Below are 20,548 nucleotides of genomic sequence, written 5' to 3'. Positions count from 1 at the left end.
CCCCCAACTTCCCACTGGGTCTCCCCATCCCCTCACCACCCAGTCGGGGTCCTGGCCAGTTGGCGTCTGGCCTGGTGGTGTTTGTCCCTCACCGCGAGGGGCCCCCAACCCCCAGACTGGAGCCGGGGGCAGGCTGGAAGGGGAAGGGACCCTGCCCCCGGGACGCGGCGCCCACACCCCCACCCTGTCTCCCCAGACGTACACGGGCTCCATTCTGGTGGCAGTGAACCCGTACCAGCTGCTGCCCATCTACGCTCCGGAGCAGATCCGCCAGTACACCAACAAGAAGATCGGGGAGATGCCGCCCCACATCTTTGCCATCGCCGATAACTGCTATTTCAACATGAAGCGCAATAACCGTGACCAGTGCTGCATTATCAGGTGGGGTGTCTGCGGCCCGTGGGCGGCGCCTGGGACCTGTGGGTGGAACCTGACGTTTGTGGGCAGAGGCTGGGGTCTGCAGGAGAGGCCGGTGGTCTGTACGTGGTAGGGGGGAGGCGTTGGCGGGAGCAGGGGGTGCCGCCCCTGGGGCTGGGGCAGAACCCGGAACCTGTAGGTGAGACCCAAGGTCTATGGGTAGGACTCATGCCCTGGAATTAATGGGTGGGCCCCTAACATTAAAAGGTGGAGCCTGGGGCCCTTGGGTGAAGCCCCGAAGTGGCCCAAACTGACCTAAACAGGGAACCCCATAATCCCAGCCTTCCCTCTCCAGGAATCATTGAAACAGCAGATCCCTCCGCTCGCTACTCAGTACAGGGCACCCAACTGGTCTCTCTGTACACTGCTCAGTACTGTGTACGCAGCTCAGTAAAACGTACGCAACTGATCTCCCTACCCCCAACTCGGTACTGCATCCGTAACCGATCTCCGTACGTAAAGCTGGGTACAGGGTGCCCAGTGCGTCCGCGGTGCACAAAGCAGCCCTCAGCTCAGGGACCGGGGTGCAGAGGGGCAGGGACGAGGGGGCAGAGTGGGCAAGGGGCTCCAGCCTCCGGCCGCAGACCCCGGTCCGGCTCAGAAGTCAGAGGTCGTAAGGAGGGGGGGCGGCCTCATGCCGGCAGTGGGGACCGTACGCGGAGCCTCCCCCCGCCTCACTGCGGCCTCCGGCAGCGGGGAGTCCGGGGCGGGGAAGACCGAGAGCACCAAGCTGATCCTGCAGTTCCTGGCGGCTGTCAGCGGGCAGCATTCCTGGATCGAGCAACAGGTCCTGGAAGCCAACCCTATCCTGGAAGGTGAGTCCGTGGCGGGTGGACTAACTCTACTCTACTAACGCCAGTTACCGTATTCCCCCCAGTGCTCGGTACAGTGCTCTGCCCAGACAAAAACTCAACTGATACTATCGATTGACCCTTGCCCTTACCCCGCCCCAGGGTTTAGTGTGTCAGCCCGGCCTGATTGGCAGCTGGCACCGCCCCGAGGGTGGGTGGAGGAGACCCCCTCCCCGGGCCGGCACAGTACAGGTGCCCTTGGGCCACGCCGCCGCTGACCTCTCGCAGCTTTCGGGAACGCCAAGACCATCCGCAACGACAACTCCAGCCGGTTCGGGAAGTACATCGACATCCACTTCAGCAAGCGCGGGGCCATCGAAGGGGCCAAGATCGAGCAGTACCTGCTGGAGAAGTCCCGCGTCTGCCGCCAGGTCGGTGTGGTCTGGGGGGGAAGGGGTCGCTACCCGGGGGGTGGAGAAGGGGGCTCGTGGGCCTGCTCGGACCGCGTCCTCGTGACCGCAGGCCCCCGATGAGAGAAACTACCACGTGTTCTACTGCCTGCTCCAAGGGGTGACGGCGGAGCAGCGGAAGAAGCTGGGGCTGGGCAAGGCCTCGGACTACAACTACCTGGCAATGGTGAGGACACAGGCGAGCCGTGGGCTGTGAGGGCATCTCTCAGGTAGCGTCATGCCTTATCGAAGCCACATCTCTTCCAAGAGGCCTTCCCCGACTGAGTCCTCCTTTCCTCCCTTCTGCCGTCACCCTGACTTTCTCCCTTTATTCATCTCCCCTCCCAGCTCCACAGCACTTATGTACCCATCTTTAATTTATTTACATTAATATCTGTCTCTCTCTCTCTCTCTAGAATGTAAGCTCCTTGTGGGCAGGGAATATATCCATTTATTGTTATATTCCTCTGCACACCGTAAGCAATAATACAATCGACTGTCTGTGTGTAGGACATCAGGGTGGGCACCCGAGCTGAATGCTGGGCACCCAGTTTATGGGTGGAATGGGGACTGGGGCACCAATCTCTGGTTGGGATGCTGTGCCAAGTGCTCTGTCTGGATGTCGCCCAGGCCCCCCAGCACGTCCCCCTTTCATTCATTCATTTAATCATATTTATTGAGTGCTTATTGTGTGCAGAGCTCTGCACTAAGCGCTTGAAAGAGCACAGTGTAACAATAACTGGACGCATTCCCTGCCTACAGTGGGCTTACAGTCTCCCCGTGTCTGCCCAGGGTAACACAACCACCTGCGACGGCAGGGACGACAGCAAAGAGTACGCCAACATCCGCTCGGCCATGAAGGTGCTGATGTTCACCGACACCGAGAATTGGGAGATCTCCAAGCTGCTGGCTGCCATCTTGCACATGGGCAACCTGCGGTATGAAGGTGAGGCCTCTGGGCCGGCTCCGGGCCACCTCCCACTGCTCCTGGCCCGGGTGGGGCCGTGTCACCTGCCGGTGCCCCCTGCCCGAGCCCCCTGCCCCGCTCAGTCACACCCTTTCAGCTCTCATGCGTTATCCCTGGAAGGTAGCAGTGATTCTCCCCATTGTACAGAGGAAGAAACTAAGGCGGAGGGAGGTTGAAGTGACTTGCCCAAGGTTACACCGAGGAGACCCGGGACAGAGTTGCGGCTTGAACCTGGGTCTCCTGACGCTCAGACCATTAAACCCTACCGGGATTGCTTCTCTGCTATTTTATTTGCTGAGAGATTTAGGCGCCCGAGCATGAAGCTATTTGGCAGAGGCTGGTAACTGGCTGGACCTTATCAGTAGACGCTGTCCAGAGTCGTATTCACGGTAGTTTGTCCTAGCAGCGTTTATTGAATGTCCCTTGGGTGCAGTGCACTGTACTCAGCATTTGGGAAGTGCAAAAAAGTCAAGTGAGACATTCTCTGCCCAAAAGGAGCTTACTTTCTAATGGGGAAGTCAGGCATGAAAATATTTGCAGAGGAACCACAGGAAGTGAAAGTACTGTTGAATAAACGATATAGAAATGCGCCAAGGGGTAAATAAGTGCTGGAGATAGATGGTGAGTTTGTACAACTTGAGGTACCGAGAACTTATCCGGACACTGGATGTGAGGCACGCCGTGGGCTGTCATCGGGTTTGGGAAAGGAGGGTGTCCAGGCCATGTGGGCAAGGGAGACGGAGGTGGGAGAGGAGCGAGGTCCCCTGAGGAGGTTGGATTGAGAGGAGCAAAGAGAGCAAAGTGGGGAGTGACGGGTGAGGAGAACCGTTACGGAAAGTGGGGTTAGTTGGCTGAGAACCTTGAAGCCGAGTGTGTTTATGATGCAGAGGGACGTGGGGAGGCAGGGGAGGCGGTGGGAAGCGTGAGCCGAGCGACGCTTCAGTAAGACGATGCGAGTAGTGGCAGCGGGAAGTCTAGATTGGAAGGGGGAGAGGCTGGAGGCAGGGAGAACGGCCAGGAGGCTGTTGTGATCACTTGACCGGAGCTTGGCCCAGTGGGATGAGGATCTGGGAGTTGTTGTGGAGGAAGAACCGGCAGGATTAGGCAGTAGATTGAGTGGGAGAATTGAAAGGCAGCAGGGACCCCAGGGGACGCCCCCCGACCTCCGAGGCCTACCCCCACCACAGACTCCGGAAATCCCCCCCGCAGCTCGTGTGTTTGATAACCTGGATGCCTGTGAGGTCATCTTCTCCCCATCGCTGGCCACGGCGGCGGCCCTGCTGGAGGTCAGTAAAGGCCGGTGGGCCACAGGGCTTGGGGAGAAAGCCCGGGGTTTTCTGGGGTCTCCCTGGTTTCGGAAAATACGGTCCCCAACCACGCATCGCTGGGTGGGGTCAGGGAGCAGAAGGCAGGGCTGGGGAATCCATGCCTGTTTCTCTGTGAGCCTCCAGGTCAACCCTCAGGCCCTGATGAACTGCCTCACCAGCCGGACCATCATCACCCGGGGGGAGACCGTGTCGACGCCCCTGAGCATGGAACAAGCCCTGGATGTCAGAGATGCATTCGTTAAGGTCGGCCTTGTGCCCACGATATTGCTCGCTGTCTACCCGGGTGGGATGACACCCCCATTTTCTCAGCTGCTGGGTCCGAGGCTGGCTGGGGCCTACTTTCCCCTTCCCTCCTGGTTTTCCCCACGAGCCCTTCCCCCACCCTTTCCCGACTCTCCTTCCAGTTCTCCCCCTCAGCTCTCCACACCCCCCAACCCTCAGCCAAGCCCCAGCCCCGTGTGGCTGCCCGCAGGGTATTTACGGACGTCTGTTCGTGTGGATCGTGGACAAGATCAACGCGGCCATTTACCGGCCCCCGCCCCAAGGGACCAAGAACACCCGCAGGTCCATCGGACTGTTGGACATCTTTGGGTTTGAAAACTTCACTGTCAACAGGTACCCATCTGCCCTACTCTACGTGCCTCCGGGTCTCTTTCCCTGTCCCTCCTCCTCCAGGGCTTCCCGCCCCAAAAGTCTCCCGGAAATCCAACCCGCCAGCCCCGAGTGCCACCCTGGGGCAGCCCCTCAGTCTGCCCACCCCCTACTCCTCTCATCTGGCAGCCCCCAGCCTCCCAGCACATCCTACCCAGACACCGCTCCACCCCCGACCACCCCGTTGGCCACGCTCTAGTCCCCACCCAGCTCCTTCGGCCCGTCCACTCCACAGAGAGCAGAGCCGTGTGAGGGCAGGGCAGGGTTTTGAGTCCATTGGTTTTACTCCCGTTGCCCGGTTTCACCCGTCACCTGGCTTCCCTCGGTCACTTGTGGTCCCGAAGCTCCTGGGTTCCCGTGTCGTGGGGGTGGGCCTCCCTCTTAAGCCTCCTGTCCCCACCCAGTTTCGAGCAGCTGTGCATCAACTTTGCCAACGAGCACCTGCAGCAGTTCTTCGTGCGCCACGTATTTAAGCTGGAGCAGGAGGAGTACAACCTGGAGGACATCGACTGGCTGCACATCGAGTTCACCGACAACCAGGACGCGCTGGACATGATCGCCAACAGACCCATGAACATCATCTCGCTCATCGACGAGGAGAGCAAGTTCCCCAAGGTTAGGGCTGGGCGGGATGCTGCAGGAGGGGGCGGCGGTCAGGGGGTGGCCCGGGAGGGGCTGGGGGGCCCAGCGTCTGTGCCAACTGCTCCAGGGCACGGACTCGACGATGCTGCATAAGCTGAACTCGCAGCACAGGCTGAACCCCAGCTACGTCTCCCCCCGGAACAACCACCAGACCCAGTTTGGCATCAACCACTTCGCGGGCGTGGTCTACTACGAAACGCAAGGTGCCCGGCCGGGCCTTCCCTCCCCCCTCCCCGGGATGGCCCTCTGGGAGGGGAGGCCCTACCTGTATCTAGACTGTCAGCTCGCTGTGGGCAGGGAATATGCCTCTTTATATTGTTATATTATACTCTCCAAAGCGCTTAGTACAGTGCTCTGCACACAATAAGCGCTCAGTGAACACAAATGACGCCTGACTGTATCTTGAGGCTCAGTGGGAGAGGGGCAGGGTTCGGACCCCTATTGGGAGGGCACCGATATCAGAGTCAGAGTATGGATTGGGCAACCCCATGTGCAGAGAGCTGCATTAAGCACTTAGGAGAATATAATTGAGCAGTGGCCTTGATCCCTGCCCTCAAGGAACCCCACCGGCCGGCCCTTGGGGGTCTGCCCACTCTGTGCCCTCCAGGGTTCCTGGAAAAAAACCGGGACACCCTGCACGGAGACATCATTCAGCTGGTCCACTCGTCCAAAAACAAGTTCATCAAACAGATCTTCCAGGCCGACGTGGCCATGGTAAAGAGGGCGGGGGAGGCGGAGGGCAGGGGAGGGGCAGGCTGGGGGAGAGGACCAACTGGGCCTTGGACTGGGGAGTAAATGGGGTGTTTCCCCTCCTTGTCCCCTGCCCCTTGAGCCCCCAGGCAGCATCCGGGCCGAGCCACACCCCGCAGGTTAGCGTCCTCGACCCACACAGCTTCTGGTTCACTCAGCCCCCAGCTGGCCCAGTCCGGGACTCTGTCTCCATCAGCAGCGTCTGGGTGCAAGGGGGGAACCTAGCCCCACTCTCCCTCTGCCCCCGACTCTGGTTCCGGCTCCAGCTCTGACCCAGCTGTTCTGTCTCTGTCTCCGCAGTTCCTCTGCGGCTATGCCTCTGGCTCCCTGGGCCCCGCGTCAGCTCCTTCTGTGAAGGTAAACCCCGGCCTGAGGGCCTGAGGGCTGTCTGCCCATAGATCCATTCTACTTTGTTTGGGGAGGGGAGGGGGCTGGAGCCAGCACGCAGCCTCTCTAAGCCGGTGTGGGTGTGTGTCGAGGGGGGCGATGGACAGCAGCGAAGCAGGAGCATGAAGCAGTTGAAACGCCCAGTGTGGTTTCAGGGGATGGAACCCATAATCCTTTCATTCAATCATATTTACTGAGCGCTTACTATGTGCAGAGCACTGTACTAAGCGCTTGGAATGTACAATTCGGCAACAGATCCTTGGCCTGTGATGTCTGGCCCTTTCATTTGTCACTCTATAGACCTACCTTGGGCCAGTCATTCATTCATTCAATGGTTTTATTGAGCTCTTACTGTGTGAGGAGCTCTGTACTAAGCGCCTGGGAGAATACAGTTTAACAATACAGACACATTCCCTGCCACCAACTAGCTTACAGTCTGGAGGGGGAGAGTCCTCACCCCTCTTGGTCTATGGGTGAACAGCCGGTCGTAACTTCAGGACGGGAGCCAAACTTCACCGAGGCCTTGTTCAGAGTTCATTGAAAGCTCCTCCATGTGGAGTGGTGTACTGGATGCCGACTGTGCGTGGAGGGCTGTACTGGATGCCAACTGTGTGTGGAGCGCTGTACTAAGTGCGTGGAAGCGTGCCACAGATGCCGTGCCCTAGTGGAACTTACAGGCTAATGGTGTTGGAGCAGGGCTGCAGACGGACTCTCCACATACGGTAGGAGCAGGAGGAGAAAAGCAGAAGTGATCAGGCTGCCAGACCCCAATGTGGATTCCTTTTCTCCTCCTCTTCCTCTCCTGTCCCTAGTTTCTCTGTGGCTACGCGTCTGGCTCTCTGGGTCCCTCGTCGGCTCCTTCCGCTAAGGTAAAGGAGTCCGTCTGTCTGCCTTTGAGAGTGGCGGGTCTTGGGATGGGGCCGTGCAGCTCGTGCCCCTGGCCACGGCCCCCCGGGAGTGGGGCTTGGAGGTCTGGGTCGTTCTGGGACCAGGAATGGTGAGTGGCTTCCTTGTGCCAAGCAGAAGCTGGGCTCTGGGTTCTGGAAATCCTGTCCACCCCCTCCCGGCCTCCGGCCCCACCCCCACAGATGCTGGGAGGTAGGCTGCCGGGGTCCAGGTCTCAGGAGCCGGGGGGGGCCTGAATGGCAGGAAGCCGAGACCAGGAATCGGCAGACCTGGGTTCTATTTCCAGCTCAGCCCCGGCCTGCCGGTGACCTCGGGCAAGTCACTCAACCTCTCTAGGCCTTGTTTTTCTCATCCGTGAACTGGGGAGAATAGCCCTTCCCTCTCCCTGGCAAGATGTGGGGATAAAATGGCGGCCCCACTCTTTGGGGGTCTGGGAGCTGAGTCTGGGGAGGAGCCCGCTGGACCAGATTGAACGCAGGCTCCCTACAGGAGGATGTGCCATCACATCTCCCTCACCGTGGACACCTCCCCGCCACGACACGACTGCCCTTCAGGGGAGATTTCGGGAGAGGGGGTGGAGGGGGTTTGTCTCGGAGATGGCCTCCGGGGCAGCCAGTCACCCATCCCATCCCTGTGGATCTGGTTAAACCATGATCTGTTCAGGGGACATGGCCTAGTGGACCCCCACCTCCCCAGGGCAAACCGACTTCTACCCCGGAGAAAGAGAGAAGAGGTATCAGGGCAGTTGGTGCCGCGGGGTTCAGGGGGGGCAGGCAGGTGGACACCTGTCCTTCCAGGGGTCTCAGGTCCGCCTAGACCCTCTCCTGGGGTTGGTGACCCCGCCCACAGAAGCAGGAAGGTGGGACATCCCCAGGACCCGGTAGCCCCAGGGCCCAGTAGCAGTACGGGGATTTGGAAGAGGGAGGCAGAGGGGAGGGATGGGAGGATTTTAATTCCAGAAAATTCTCCCAGAAAGTAGTATCCATCCCCCAGTGCTCCCCGGACCCAGAACCCCTTTCCCGTGAACCCTCACCCCTCTATGTGGCCCCTTCCATGCTCCCTGGATCCCTGTAACACCCTGTGACACTCCCGGTCAGCGGGGACTGCAGGAAACTGGGAGGAGAAAAACATTTCCCAGCCTCCTGTCCTCTCTCCACTTCCTGCGGCCTCTCCACTGACCCCCTCCCTCCCTCCCTCCCTCCCTCTCTCCCTCCATCTCTCTTCCTCCCCCTGTCTCTTTCTCTCTCTCTTCCCCCCCGTCCCCGCCCTCTGGTCTGCCCGGCCGGCCCTGGCTCCGGCTCCGGCCCCACGCGACACTGGCAGGGAGCCGAGACCAGGAAGCGCTCACCGACCCTCAGCTGCCAGTTCAAGCGCTCCCTGGAGCTGCTCATGCGGACCCTGAGCGCCTGCCAGCCCTTCTTCGTCCGCTGCATCAAGCCCAATGAGTTCAAGAAACCCATGGTGAGGGGGAGCTGGGGGCTGGTGGGCGGGAGATTCCCTGCTCTGAGTTGGCCATGAGCGAGGGGAGGGAGCCCCTTTCTGCCTTAAGTTCATACTGGCCATTCGCTCCCTGTCCACCCCCGGATGGAAGGACAGTGTCCCTGGACCCATTACACAGTGAGGGAAACTGAGTCCAGGGACCGGGGAGGTGCCAGTGAGGCAGGGACAGCAGCTCCCAAATCCCCACCCTGGTTAGGCAGAACTGCCAGGGCCCCACCCAGCGGGGGCCAGCTGGGGGCTTCCAGCCCGGCCTGGCAGCCCCATGGGACAAACGGCTCCCTTGGCCAACTCAGGGTGGTGCACTTGGGCCCAGCTGGACAGGGGTTGAGCGTCGGGCAGGATAAAACCCGAGCTTCCGGGATCTCGGAAATGTTCAGCGACTGTGCCCTCTCCCGAGTGAGGTACTGGCCCCAATACGATTCGGGTTGGATGAACCTGGTTAAGTTGCAGTCCCCATCTTGGGGGGCCTGGATTCCAGGACCCCTCAGACCCCAGGATCCCAGGCCCCAGGAGAGCAGACTGTTTAGTACCTGTCACATGCCCATGCTGCACGTGGGGAGGCACCAGTCTGGGGTGGGACCCTGGCCGGTCAAGGCGGAAGATGGTGATAGAATGTTACTGAAGGAGGTGCCCGCTGACTGCCCCATGGAGAAGTGTCCCCGGCCCAATTCTGACCTCAGCGGGCAGAGAGGACACTGATTTTCAGCCAGGCAAGGGTCCCAGCCCCACCACGGCCCCCACTCCCCCACCCCCCCGCAAGGCAGGAAATGGATTGCTGATGAACTGAGTTGGGGAGGAAGTCGTGTGCTGGAGAGAGAGAGGAAATGGGACAGCAGGAAGGGAAAATCCATGGAAAGTTTCAAAGACTACCCCCGCCACCTCCCAGCAGGAAACTTTCTCTTCCAGCACAGAGGGAGTGAGGCTGAGGTCCACCTGGACGGAGTTTGGGTACTGTCAACAGGAGAAAGGGAGAGAGATCAAGAGAGAGACAAAGAGTGGCAGAGAGAGTCCCTCTAATGGGAAAAGTACTTTGGTTTCCCCGAAGTCCTTTCTCTTCACGCACCCCATCTCACCCTCACAACGTCCCTGGGGATGAGACTACTCTCTCCATTTTCCAGAGAAGGAATGTGAGGCCCACAGAGGTTAAGTGACTTGAGCGAGGTCACTCAGCCGATCTGGGGCAGAGCTGGGTGCCAGTCCCAGCTCTTCCTACAAGGAAACACTGTTTGTGAGAGAGGGAGACACACACACACACACACACAGACACACACACACACACGGTCTTTTGGGGTGTCAGCTGGGGAACAGAATGGTTGGAGGAAGGACGGGGGCAGGAGGAAGAGCAGGAGGGTCAGGGCTCCCTGGCTGCTGAAAAGGGAGTCTTTGTGAAAAGGAGGGAGAGGAGGAAAACTGAGACACAGAAAAGTTAAGTGACCTGCCCAAGGTCACACAGCGAGCAGTTGACAGAGCCAGGATTAGAACCCAGGTTCTCTGAGATGCAGCTCTGTGCTCTTTCCACTAGGCCATGCCGCTTCATTTGGGATGAAGGTTGCCCAGAGATGCCTCTGTGGAACTAAAAGCTAGGAAAAAGGGCCTCCATCCCCCAGTGCCCTCCAGTGCCCCTTGCCTGGGTAGCCAGAGTGGACTATTGGCGAGGAAGAGGTTGCCGACCAACATTTTAATCCGGACCGTTTTCCTCCTTCATTAGATAGGTCTATGGCCTCTGACTATCGCTCTCTCCCCTTGACCCGGGGTTCAGCAATCGCCCCAAACCCGGCAATGTCTCCGTGGGGGTCAGGGGTGTGAGAGAGGGGTGGGGCCCGGGGCCCTGACCGCCATCTGGCCCCGTGCAGCTGTTCGACCGTCAGCTGTGCGTGCGGCAGCTGCGCTACTCGGGGATGATGGAGACCATCCGGATCCGCCGGGCGGGGTACCCGATCCGCTACACCTTTGTTCAGTTCGTGGACCGCTACCGCGTACTCCTGCCTGGCGTGCAACCGGCCTACAAACAGGTACAGTCCCCTCACCCGCGGGGGGCCCGACTGGTCCGAGAGGCGTGGGCCGGACAGCCCAGTTGGCAGAGAAGGGGGCAGGGAACGAATGAGGGATGGCAGCATAACTGTCGTCCCTCCCCAGGGGGACCTGCGAGGCACCTGCGAACGCATTGCCAGAGCCGTGCTGGGCCGATGTGACGATTGGCAGATTGGCAAGACCAAGATATTTCTGAAGGTGAGGGGGCTGTTGGGTGACGGCGGGGGGGCGGGGATGCTTCTGGCTTCAGAGGGACCTATAGGGCAGAACGGGGGTCGGGGTGGATCAGCCCGGAGCATCTGACACTCCTGACTCTTTCTTGGTGACCCAGTGCGGACTAAAATCCCTGGCTGTGCCCTCTCCAGCCCTTGCTCTCTACCAGTGACCCAGAATGGACATTCAATCATGGGTCTGTCCAAACACATGGGTCCATGCCGCTGGTGTCCCTGGCTGCACAGGTCCCCGGGGGAGAATCGTGCAGGAGTCTGGAAAGGGGGTGGGGGAATGGCAAGGGCAGGGTGGGAGTGGCTGTTGAACGTTCCCCATCTCGACTCCTGATTCACTCAGGGGGCCCAAGACCACAGCACTTGGACAGTTAGACCGTAAGCTCTTTGTGAGGAGGAAAAGTGTCTATCGTTAAAGTGTATTCTCCCAAGTACTAAGTACAGTGCTCTGCACACAGTAAGTGCTCAATAAATACAATTGACCGATTCTCAAACGGTCTCCTCCCCCATTTGTCCAAGAATTTGGAGGGCAGGAGCCGAATCGCCACCCCCCACCAGACCCCTAAGTACCGCAGCCTGGTAGGTGAGGGGACCCCATGACCCAGGTATATCTCTGGCCAGGACCACCATGACATGCTGCTGGAGATCGAGAGGGACAAGGCCATCATGGACCGGGTCATCCTCATCCAGAAAGTGATCCGGGGCTTCCGCGACAGGTATCCTACCTACCGAATGCTGTGCTGAGCACCTCCCGTGTGCTCAGCGCTGTACTGAATGCGGGAGAACAGTACGTAAAGACTCAGTTCCCGGTCCTCTGGACTGGGAATCTCTGGGAGCCTGGGGCATGGCAAGCAGAGCAGCCCCTCGGTGCCCCCACTCCCTCTGGGCTCGGGGAGCGAAGGTCCTGGAACTCGCCGCCCACCCTTCCACAGGTCCAATTTCCTGAAGCTGCGAAGGGCTGCGACGGTCATCCAGCGAAACTGGCGGGGCCACCGCTGCCGGAGGGACTACAGGGCGGTGAGTGTGTCCGCGGCTGACCCCGTGCCTCCCTCCGCCCCTCGACTGGACGATTGGGCTGTGGGATGGCAGCCGTCCCACAGCCGCTCCAGATGGGCAGCTGTGGAGAGGGCAGGGGGTGGGCCCGGGGCGGACACCGCTGAGCCCCCTCCGTCCCCGTAGATGCGGATCGGTTTCCTGAGGCTCCAAGCCCTCTCCCGAGCCCGCCAGCTGCACCGGCAGTACCGCGTCGCCCGCGAGCGCATCATCGAGTTCCAGGCGCGTTGCCGCGGCTTCCTGGTGCGGCGGGCCTTCCGCCACCGCCTCTGGGCTGTCCTGACCGTGCAGGCGTATGCCCGTGGCATGATCGCCAGGAGGCTGCACCGGCGCCTGAAGGGGGAAGTGAGTGTGGGCCGACCCGCTCGCCTCCCTGCGGCTTTATGGGACGGGCCCCGTGCGGGCTGGAGGTGGACCTCGGGGACCCATCAGCTGGGGGGCTGCCCGGGGGTGGGTCCTGCAGGCGATTGAGCTCCCCTGAGGTGACCGGGTGGCTGGTGGAGGGCGCAGAGGGTGTGAAGGTGCTAAATGGCAGCTCCTTCCATGCATTCATTTAGTTCTATTTAGTGAGCACTTACGGTGTGCTAACCACTGTACTAAGGGCTCGGGAGAGTACGATATAACAATGAACGGACACATTCCCTGCTCACGACGAGCTTACATTCTAGAGGGGGAGACAGACATTATTATAATAAATGAATTACAGGTATGAACATATGCTTCTTGGGGCCCATCGATTGGAAAGACACCCCCGCCGGGCCCAATCCGGGATGGGGGTCTCCTACTCTGTGGGACCAGCACCATGGTTAGGAAAGGTGCATGTTCCGGGGGACGTTTGGGGGACCTTGTCCAGTGGCCCGGTGGGAAACTTTCCGTTTCCTTGGGGCGGTGCCCCGTGCCCCACACCCCGTCTCCCTGTCCCGTGCTCAGTATCACCGTCGCCTGGAGGCCGAGAAGCTGCGGCGGGCGGAGGAAGAGCGGCTCAGGAAGGAGATGAGTGCCAAGAAGGCCAAGGAGGAGGCGGAGAAGAAACACCAGGTCAGCTGCTCCAGAAGCCCAGGCCTGCAAGGGGCCTCACCCTCTGTAGTCATCAGATCCAGCCCCCTGCCTCGGGAGACCCAGGTCCCCCTACCTGAGCCACCCCAGATGCCTGTCTTGTGATTTGAATCACACCCTCCCACCAGTTGCTGGGGGTGAGCGGTGGGGGAGGCGGGTCTCCAGGCCCCAGGGTCAGCCTCCCATCCCAACTCTGTTCAGTGGGGTGGCTTTTCAGGAGGACCCCCGGTCGTCTCACCGTCCCCCCATCCTGGGACCCAACGCAGTTCCCCAGAGTGAGGAGTGGGTCCGGCGGAGTTCTGCAGGGTAGAAGCTCTTGAATTCCACCTCTTGCCCACTTCCTCCAGATGACAGTATGTCCCGGCAAGGTCGGAGGTGGCCCAGCTCTATGCCAGGAGGTGCCCGGGCACCTGGTGGGACTCCCAAGTCCCAGCAGTTCGATGGTCACCACCCGGACAGGAGGCTCGGACCCTGCCCGGGGCTTGGGGCCCGCAGATGGGGTCCTCAGTCAGGTCTTCCCCCTCACCACTCCACCCTGAGTACCCACTGCTGCCTGCTGCCCCCAGGTGCGCCTGGCCCAGCTGGCCCGCGAGGATGCGGAGAGGGAGGCGAAGGAGAAGGAGGAGGCGCGGCAGAAGAAGGAGCTCCTGGAGCGGATGGAGAAGGCCCGGAACGAGCCCGTCAGCGACTCAGAGATGGTGGACAAAGTGTTTGGCTTCCTCGGAGCCACAGCCACACTCCCCGGCCAGGAGGGGCAGGCGCCCAGTGGCTTTGAGGTACCTAGGGGCCCTATGCGTGGAGGGGGCATCTCAGGGGCTTGGAGAGATATCATGAGTCCCCCTGGGTGGGGCAATTCTCTCCCCAGACTGAGAGAGGGTAGGGTTGGAGTTTACAGAACCTGGGTGGGGAATTGCAGTTCCCTAATTCCCTCCTCCTGCCCCCGCTCCCTGAGCGAGGAACCTCCAACTGCAGCTGGAGCATGGTATTTTCAGAACAAACACTTTTTTCACCAGCATGGAGAACTGTGCAATCTGAAACACTGGCAGGTCTTAGAGGAGATTGGACCGATTCACGGAAGGGGGTCTGTTCTGTGTCATGGGGGAGGGTCAGGAATGAAAAGGAGAGAGTCAGAGGGGCAGGATGGTCCACGCTGGGTCACCAGGGGAAGAATTAGGGATGGAGAGGGGAGAGTCAGGGACGTGGACTGGTCCATCCATCCCTAATCATGAGGTGGACGTATACTGGTAGCTCTGTCGGAGACAAGAGTCCTGGGCTGGACGGGCCTTGGGGCTGATCTGAGGGGTTCGTTCAGGGGCTGGGTGTTCTACCATTCACTGCCCAATGTTTGAATGTCCATCTGTGTCAGGGGAAGGGTTCCTTGACCCAAGAGCTCATGGTCGCGAAGGTGAGGTCTGAATCAGTCCGTAGCGGCCATTTGTCCAACCGATCCCTGGGCCTTGTGGAAACCAGGAAAAGTGTCAGAGGGATTTCACTCCCTGTTGTGGGTGAGGCTTGGAGCCCACCCCCCATCTCTCCTCTGGACTGCCCTGGTCTTATAGAGGCTGAATTGGGGGTCCTCTCTGTGTTGGAGAGTGGAAGAAAGTCAGAGGCCAGCCCTCGGGGTCTGCTAGACCAAGCGGCCTCCCTCATCCCTGACCTGCTCTCCAACCAGGTGGTCGACCCCCTTCCCTGCACTGCCCCCCTGCTCCCGAACTTGGAGCGTCAGACCCTCCCACCCGACAGAGAGCTCAGAGGTGGAGGTCAGAACCCGGATTTCAGATTCTGTAGGCTGGCTGTCTGGGAAGCGGGATACGGTGGGTAGTCCCCCCGCCCGGCCCGGCCAGTGACCCGGGCCTCTTCGCCCGGCAGGACCTGGAGCGGCTGCAGAAGGAGATGGTGGTAGAGGACCTGGACGCCGCCCTGCCCCTGCCCGAGGAGGACGAGGAAGACCTGTCGGAGTACAAGTTTGCCAAGTACGCGGCCACCTACTTCCAGGGCACCAGCACGTACAGCTACGTCCGGCGGCCCCTCAAGCAGCCCCTGCTGTTCCACGAGGACGAGGGGGACCAGCTGGTGAGGAACCTGCGGGAGGGCGGGGAGCGGGAGATGGGGTGGGGGCACACAGAGCCCCGCACACGCGTGCACCATCTGGGACCGACGGGAGCCCCCCAGTCCGCTCCTCTTCCCTCAGGCGGCCCTGGCGGTCTGGATCACGGTCCTGCGCTTCATGGGGGACCTCCCAGAGCCCAGGTACCACACGGCCATGAGCGATGGCAGCGAGAAGATCCCCGTGATGACCAAGATCTATGAGACGCTGGGCAAGAAGACCTACAAGAGGGAGCTCCAGGCGCTGCAAGGGGAGGGAGAGGTGAAGCTCCCGTCTTTCCTGAGATCGCCCCCACAGAAGAGCATCCCCGGTCACCCCCTCCCCAGAGATCCTGCAGCGGCCGCTTGAGTACAGTCTGGAAGAGGGTTGCGGTAGTGTGCCTGGGGTGGTGGGGCCTGGGGATGAGGGCCTTGGTGCAGGCTAAGTTGCGGGGTAGGAGATCTGGTTTCCTCTAGGCGAGTCCCCGAGGAGGTTAAGACCTCCCTCTCCACCCTCGGGAGCAGCCCAGCCTAGGGACAGGCATACTGCCTGCTGCCTGCCCCCACCACCCATCCTCCAATACGGGAACCTTTGTCCCCGCCTCCCCCCGCACTGCCCCACGACAGGCCGGGCATCCAGATGGGCACAGGAAGAGCAGCGTGCGGCACAAACTGGTCTCCCTGACTCTGAAGAAGAAGTCAAAGTTGACTGAAGAGGTGAGAGGCCCCATTCCTGGCAATAACCTGGTCTCAACTGGCCCGGAGGAGGCTCGGAGGCTGGGGACCGGGAGAGGCATGGGTGCTGAAGTCCAGGGTTGGGGGTCGGGGAGGTGTGGGCCTGGGACCGGGGGTGGAGGCCAGCGTGGAGTCCGGGAGAGACAAGAGCCAGCCTGGGCAGGGACCTGGGGAGTTGAGCTGACACGGTCAGACAGGCAGTGAGTCCTGACAGGCGGCCAGTGAAACTGGACTCTCGACAGTGAAAACCAGCACGGTCCCCAGGCAATGAGGGATCAGCAGAGCGATTCCCACTGTACTTGGCTTCCGCTGGGCGCCGATGACACTGTACTGGTCTCCTAGTGGGAGAGCATATGGTACTGGCCTCCTGCTGGGTGCAGAGAACACTATATTGGGCGCCCACTGGATGTAGGATGATGCCCTTAGGCTTTGGAGAACAGACAATAGTGAAAGATAAGCTCTCTGCCCTAATTCCGGTTCAGTGGGGGAGCCCTTCGAGTACACTCCGGCTAAGACTGAGACAGGAGACGTGGATAAATGTATCTTTGACGAACTGATGAACAGATCCACCCAGGAATTCTGAGGTGGCTGAGGGGGCCACATCATCAGGGAAGGCCTCATGGAGGAGGAGATGGGGAATGGCATCATCGGAAAGGAGAGGTCAATGAGAGAAGACCTCTTGGAGGAGGGAGTTTTTTAGGAAGCTTCGATGGAAGGGAGGGTGGGGAATAGGTGTGAGCGAAGGGTTGGAGGTGGGAGAGTTGAGGGTAAAGACAGTGAAAAAAAGTTTGTTTCGAAGAAGCCGAGAGTGCAAGCTGGGGTGGTGTGGGATTGGGGAGCGGGAGAGAGAATGAGAGTAGACAGCCAGAGTGGTCAGCTGGTGAGGAGCAAACTTCCTGCAAGCCCATTGTCTTGGCTCCGGGAGTTGCTCATGACCTTCTAAGCCCCAGTGGAAGGTTTCGTGCCTCCGTATGTCCTGGGAGACATTCCACCCTGGCAGTTGGGTTTTCCGGACCCCTGTCCTCTGGACCTCCACATTTCCAGCCCCAAGGACCAGGCGCTTGGCCTGCCGCGGGGTCTGACCCCGGTCTGCCCCTCTCCGCTGTCATCTGGGCTGCAGGTGACCAAGAGGCTGCACGACGGGGAGTCTACGGTGCAAGGAAACAGCATGCTGGAGGACCGGCCCACCTCCAACCTGGAGAAGCTGCACTTCATCATCGGCAACGGCATCCTGCGCCCGGCCCTGCGGTGAGGCGGGCGCAGAGCCCAAACGGGGGTGCCGGGGGACACGTCTGCTCCTCCCACGGCCTCCTCCTGGGTCACTCGGGGAAAGTCAGGGCGGTTGGATGGTCCGTGCTGGGTCACTGGGGGAGAATCAGGGAGGAAGTTCTCAGGTTGCCCCAGCTGGACACCTCTGCTCTGGACTCGCCTGCGTGTGCATAAAGACAGCCAAAGAACCCCTCCCCATGGCAGGATTAGAAACTGGATTTCCAGCGCCCCTCCGCCCCCGCCACTCCCCCGGCTCCATCAATCCTGGGCCTTTCCCAGCTCTGTCCTCATCTCCCCCCACAGAGATGAAATCTACTGCCAGATCAGCAAGCAGCTCACCCAGAATCCCTCCAAGAGCAGCTACACCCGCGGCTGGATCCTCCTGTCCCTCTGCGTCGGCTGCTTTGCCCCCTCCGAAAAGTTCGTCAAGGTGGAGACCCGCTGGAGCGCCCGGGTCACCGCGGGGAGGGGGCCGCAACCAGCACCCAGGGAGCCTAGGGAAGGGGGATCGGGCACAGTGTGGGGCTTCGGCCATTCCATCTGACCTGGATTTCCACCCCAGCTGTCCCTGCCTCCCCCGCAACCCGAGCCTGCCCCCTACACCCTACACCCCAGGCCCTGTCCCCTGTCCCCAGTCCCCTCACTCCGTCCTCTTGCTCCCCGCTCCGTGTGGGCAGTTTTTGAGGAATTTCATCAGCGTGGGCCCCCCGGGGTACGCCCCATACTGTGAGGAGAGGCTAAGGCGGACCTTCGTGAACGGGACACGAACACAGCCTCCCAGCTGGCTCGAACTCCAGGTACTTGTGCCCCCCAGCCCCCTCCGTGGCCCCTCCGGCCCACCACCCCGCCCAACCCAGAACCACATCCCCCAGCTCCCGCTCTTCACCGAGGTGTTTCCCCACCGCACCCCCCCAGGCCACCAAGTCCAAGAAGCCCATCCTGCTCCCGGTGACGTTCATGGACGGGACGACCAAGACGCTGCTGACCGACTCGGCTACCACGGCCAAGGAGCTGTGCAGCTCACTGGCCGACAAGATCTCCCTGAAGGACTCCTTTGGGTTTTCGCTCTATATCGCGCTTTTCGATAAGGTTTGGAGCTGGGGGTTGGGGGTTGGGGGTGGGACTTCAGGCAGGGTGAATGATGGGGGGAGACAGACTGTGCAGAGTAAACAGATCAAAAACACCTGGTCTGGGGCATTCCCCACCCTGCTCGGAAGCTCTTGGGTGTGTTTGAAGACCGGGGGAGAGCGAGTCTGGAGTCTAGCCCAGGAGTGGTGGGGGAACAGTGACCTCCCCCGACAGCTGGATCCAGGGACACCGGGCCCATCACCCCCACAGCTGGCCTCTGGAGGAGCCAGGGGTGTTGGATGATCCAGGCTGGGGCCCTGGGGGAGAGTTATGGATGGATTGGGGCGAGTCAGGGGGTTTTGAATGGCCCATCCCTGACAGTGAGGGTGGAGGTCCAGGAGGGTAGCCAGCACACCATTCCTCCCGGAGTCCCGGGCTGGATGGGCCACGTGGACTCACCCGGGATGACTCTGCTCAGGCTCTGATGTCCTCATAGTCATATGCTTTTGGAACCTGGTCTCTCTGGAGAGTGAGCTAGGACTTTACAGGCCAAGGCCACCATGCTCAGAAGTGGCTCTGCCAACTCTGGAACCGAGGGCACTGCTCCCGTGTCCCACGGACTTGAGGGGTCCCAAAGAATTGAGGTTGGGCCCCTTGGGCCAGCGAGACTTTGGAAAGCTTAGTTCTGAGAGCTTGGAGCATATGAGCAGAGTACTAGGGGAGTTCTCCACGCACATGCTCAATCTCCAGGACTTGAAGTCCCAGACCTAGCCAGGGCCGTAAGCCGCCATCCGCCCCGTCCAGTTGGTGCCTTGACCCTTCCTGTCTGGCCGGCCAGGTGTCCTCGCTGGGCAGCGGGAGCGACCACGTCATGGATGCTGTATCCCAGTGCGAGCAGTACGCCAAGGAGCAGGGGGCCCAGGAGCGTAACGCTCCCTGGCGGCTCTTCTTCCGCAAGGAGATCTTCACCCCCTGGCACAACCCCTGCGAGGACTCGGTAGCCACCAACCTCATCTACCAGCAGGTGGTACGGGGGGTCAAGTTCGGGGAGTACCGCTGTGACAAGGTGAGGGGTCTCCACATCCGGGCTGCCACAGGGGTGGGGGAGACCCGCCCGTGGGGACATGCTGGGTGGCAGGTGGGGACTGGGTCACCCGCTCAGCCTCACTGGGAGAAGAACAGGATTCAGGTTCCCTCATGGCCCAATTGGGTGGAACGTGGGTTCCAGAGTACCTGGTCCCACACTCCCCATCCAAGTGTGTGCTCCTGCCTTGAGGAGTTGCAGGCAGGAAGTCTCAAATCCGGCATCCTTTTGGCCAGGCTGAGGAGGGGAGCGGGATGCTGGACTCCCTCTTGCCCATCCCTGCCAGGCTGTCAGGGAGAGGGTCACTGATCCCCTTCCAGAGGTCCCTGCCGGGCCAAAGGGCTGTGACATCCAGGGGAAGGAGAGGTGTGGGCGGCGGGGGGGTACGCCTGGGGCTGATGAGACAGGAATGGTAGCCACAGAGTGGACCTGAATCTAGTAGTCCAGGTGCCACTGGTCAGACACCTAGGTGAGGCTCTCAACAGCCTGGAACCAGACATTATTGATGCCATGAGAAAATACTGACACCTGAGGTTACCCCCAGCTCTGTTGGCAAAGAGAGTGATGCTGAGTCCTCAAGGCAGGGGGATAGACTGGGGTCCTGGGGTCCTCCAGCTCCCTGACCCTCAGAGAGGTGTCATCTCTGTTTGAGGATGGACAGGGAGGATCAGCACTGCAGACTGGACAGCCTCAGGCTGAGAAGGGGCAGGTTGGGGTTTACAGAATCAGGAAGGAGGTGGATATGGAATGGCTCTTCCCCAATTCTCAGCTCCCCACCCCAAGGGCATCTGTTCCCACAGGGAGTCGGGGAGCCAGAAACACGAGCAGTCCCAGAGGGGTTTAGACAGATCCCCAGATGGACCTCTGAACTGGGTCACTCAGGGAGAGAGTCAGCGTTGGAGATGGGGGTGTCAGGAGTGTTTGCTGATCGGTGCTGGGTCACTGGGGATGAGTCAGGGATGGAGAGGAGAGAGTTATGAGGGTGGGATGGTTCATGCTGGGTCACTGGGGGAGAGTCAGGGATGGCTAAGGGAGAGACAGGGGGGTTGGGTGGTCTGTCCCTAACCATGAGATTGGGAGAGCAGGAGGGTGACCAGCAGACAGTTCCTCCCAGCATCTTGGTGTCGCTGTCAGAGACAGAGTCCTGGATCTGTA

The 20,548-nt window shown here is 60.6% G+C and overlaps 1 protein-coding gene across 1 annotated transcript in view; it reads left to right on the top strand.

Moving 5' to 3' along the window:
* MYO7A (myosin VIIA) overlaps positions 1-20,548 on the top strand; it is a 41,585-nt gene that overhangs the window by 7,944 nt on the left and 13,093 nt on the right. The window contains exons 4-32 of the mRNA XM_029048388.2: positions 197-381; positions 1,111-1,232; positions 1,497-1,639; positions 1,731-1,844; positions 2,450-2,603; positions 3,834-3,910; positions 4,076-4,195; positions 4,425-4,567; positions 5,008-5,218; positions 5,313-5,448; positions 5,853-5,959; positions 6,296-6,352; positions 7,195-7,251; positions 8,612-8,749; positions 10,642-10,800; positions 10,925-11,017; positions 11,665-11,759; positions 11,976-12,060; positions 12,223-12,441; positions 13,027-13,134; positions 13,719-13,928; positions 15,022-15,225; positions 15,344-15,520; positions 15,865-15,954; positions 17,093-17,220; positions 17,545-17,671; positions 17,919-18,038; positions 18,157-18,330; positions 19,148-19,375. Coding sequence (XP_028904221.1) covers positions 197-381; positions 1,111-1,232; positions 1,497-1,639; positions 1,731-1,844; positions 2,450-2,603; positions 3,834-3,910; positions 4,076-4,195; positions 4,425-4,567; positions 5,008-5,218; positions 5,313-5,448; positions 5,853-5,959; positions 6,296-6,352; positions 7,195-7,251; positions 8,612-8,749; positions 10,642-10,800; positions 10,925-11,017; positions 11,665-11,759; positions 11,976-12,060; positions 12,223-12,441; positions 13,027-13,134; positions 13,719-13,928; positions 15,022-15,225; positions 15,344-15,520; positions 15,865-15,954; positions 17,093-17,220; positions 17,545-17,671; positions 17,919-18,038; positions 18,157-18,330; positions 19,148-19,375 — 3,981 coding nt within the window. The remainder of the gene's footprint in view (positions 1-196; positions 382-1,110; positions 1,233-1,496; positions 1,640-1,730; positions 1,845-2,449; positions 2,604-3,833; positions 3,911-4,075; positions 4,196-4,424; positions 4,568-5,007; positions 5,219-5,312; positions 5,449-5,852; positions 5,960-6,295; positions 6,353-7,194; positions 7,252-8,611; positions 8,750-10,641; positions 10,801-10,924; positions 11,018-11,664; positions 11,760-11,975; positions 12,061-12,222; positions 12,442-13,026; positions 13,135-13,718; positions 13,929-15,021; positions 15,226-15,343; positions 15,521-15,864; positions 15,955-17,092; positions 17,221-17,544; positions 17,672-17,918; positions 18,039-18,156; positions 18,331-19,147; positions 19,376-20,548) is intronic.

This window comes from Ornithorhynchus anatinus, chromosome 20 (genome assembly GCF_004115215.2).
Source record: "Ornithorhynchus anatinus isolate Pmale09 chromosome 20, mOrnAna1.pri.v4, whole genome shotgun sequence".
NCBI classification, from domain to species: Eukaryota; Metazoa; Chordata; class Mammalia; order Monotremata; family Ornithorhynchidae; genus Ornithorhynchus; species Ornithorhynchus anatinus.
The sequence above is the reverse complement of the archived record's forward strand: the minus strand, read 5'-3'. Positions and strand labels throughout refer to the sequence as shown.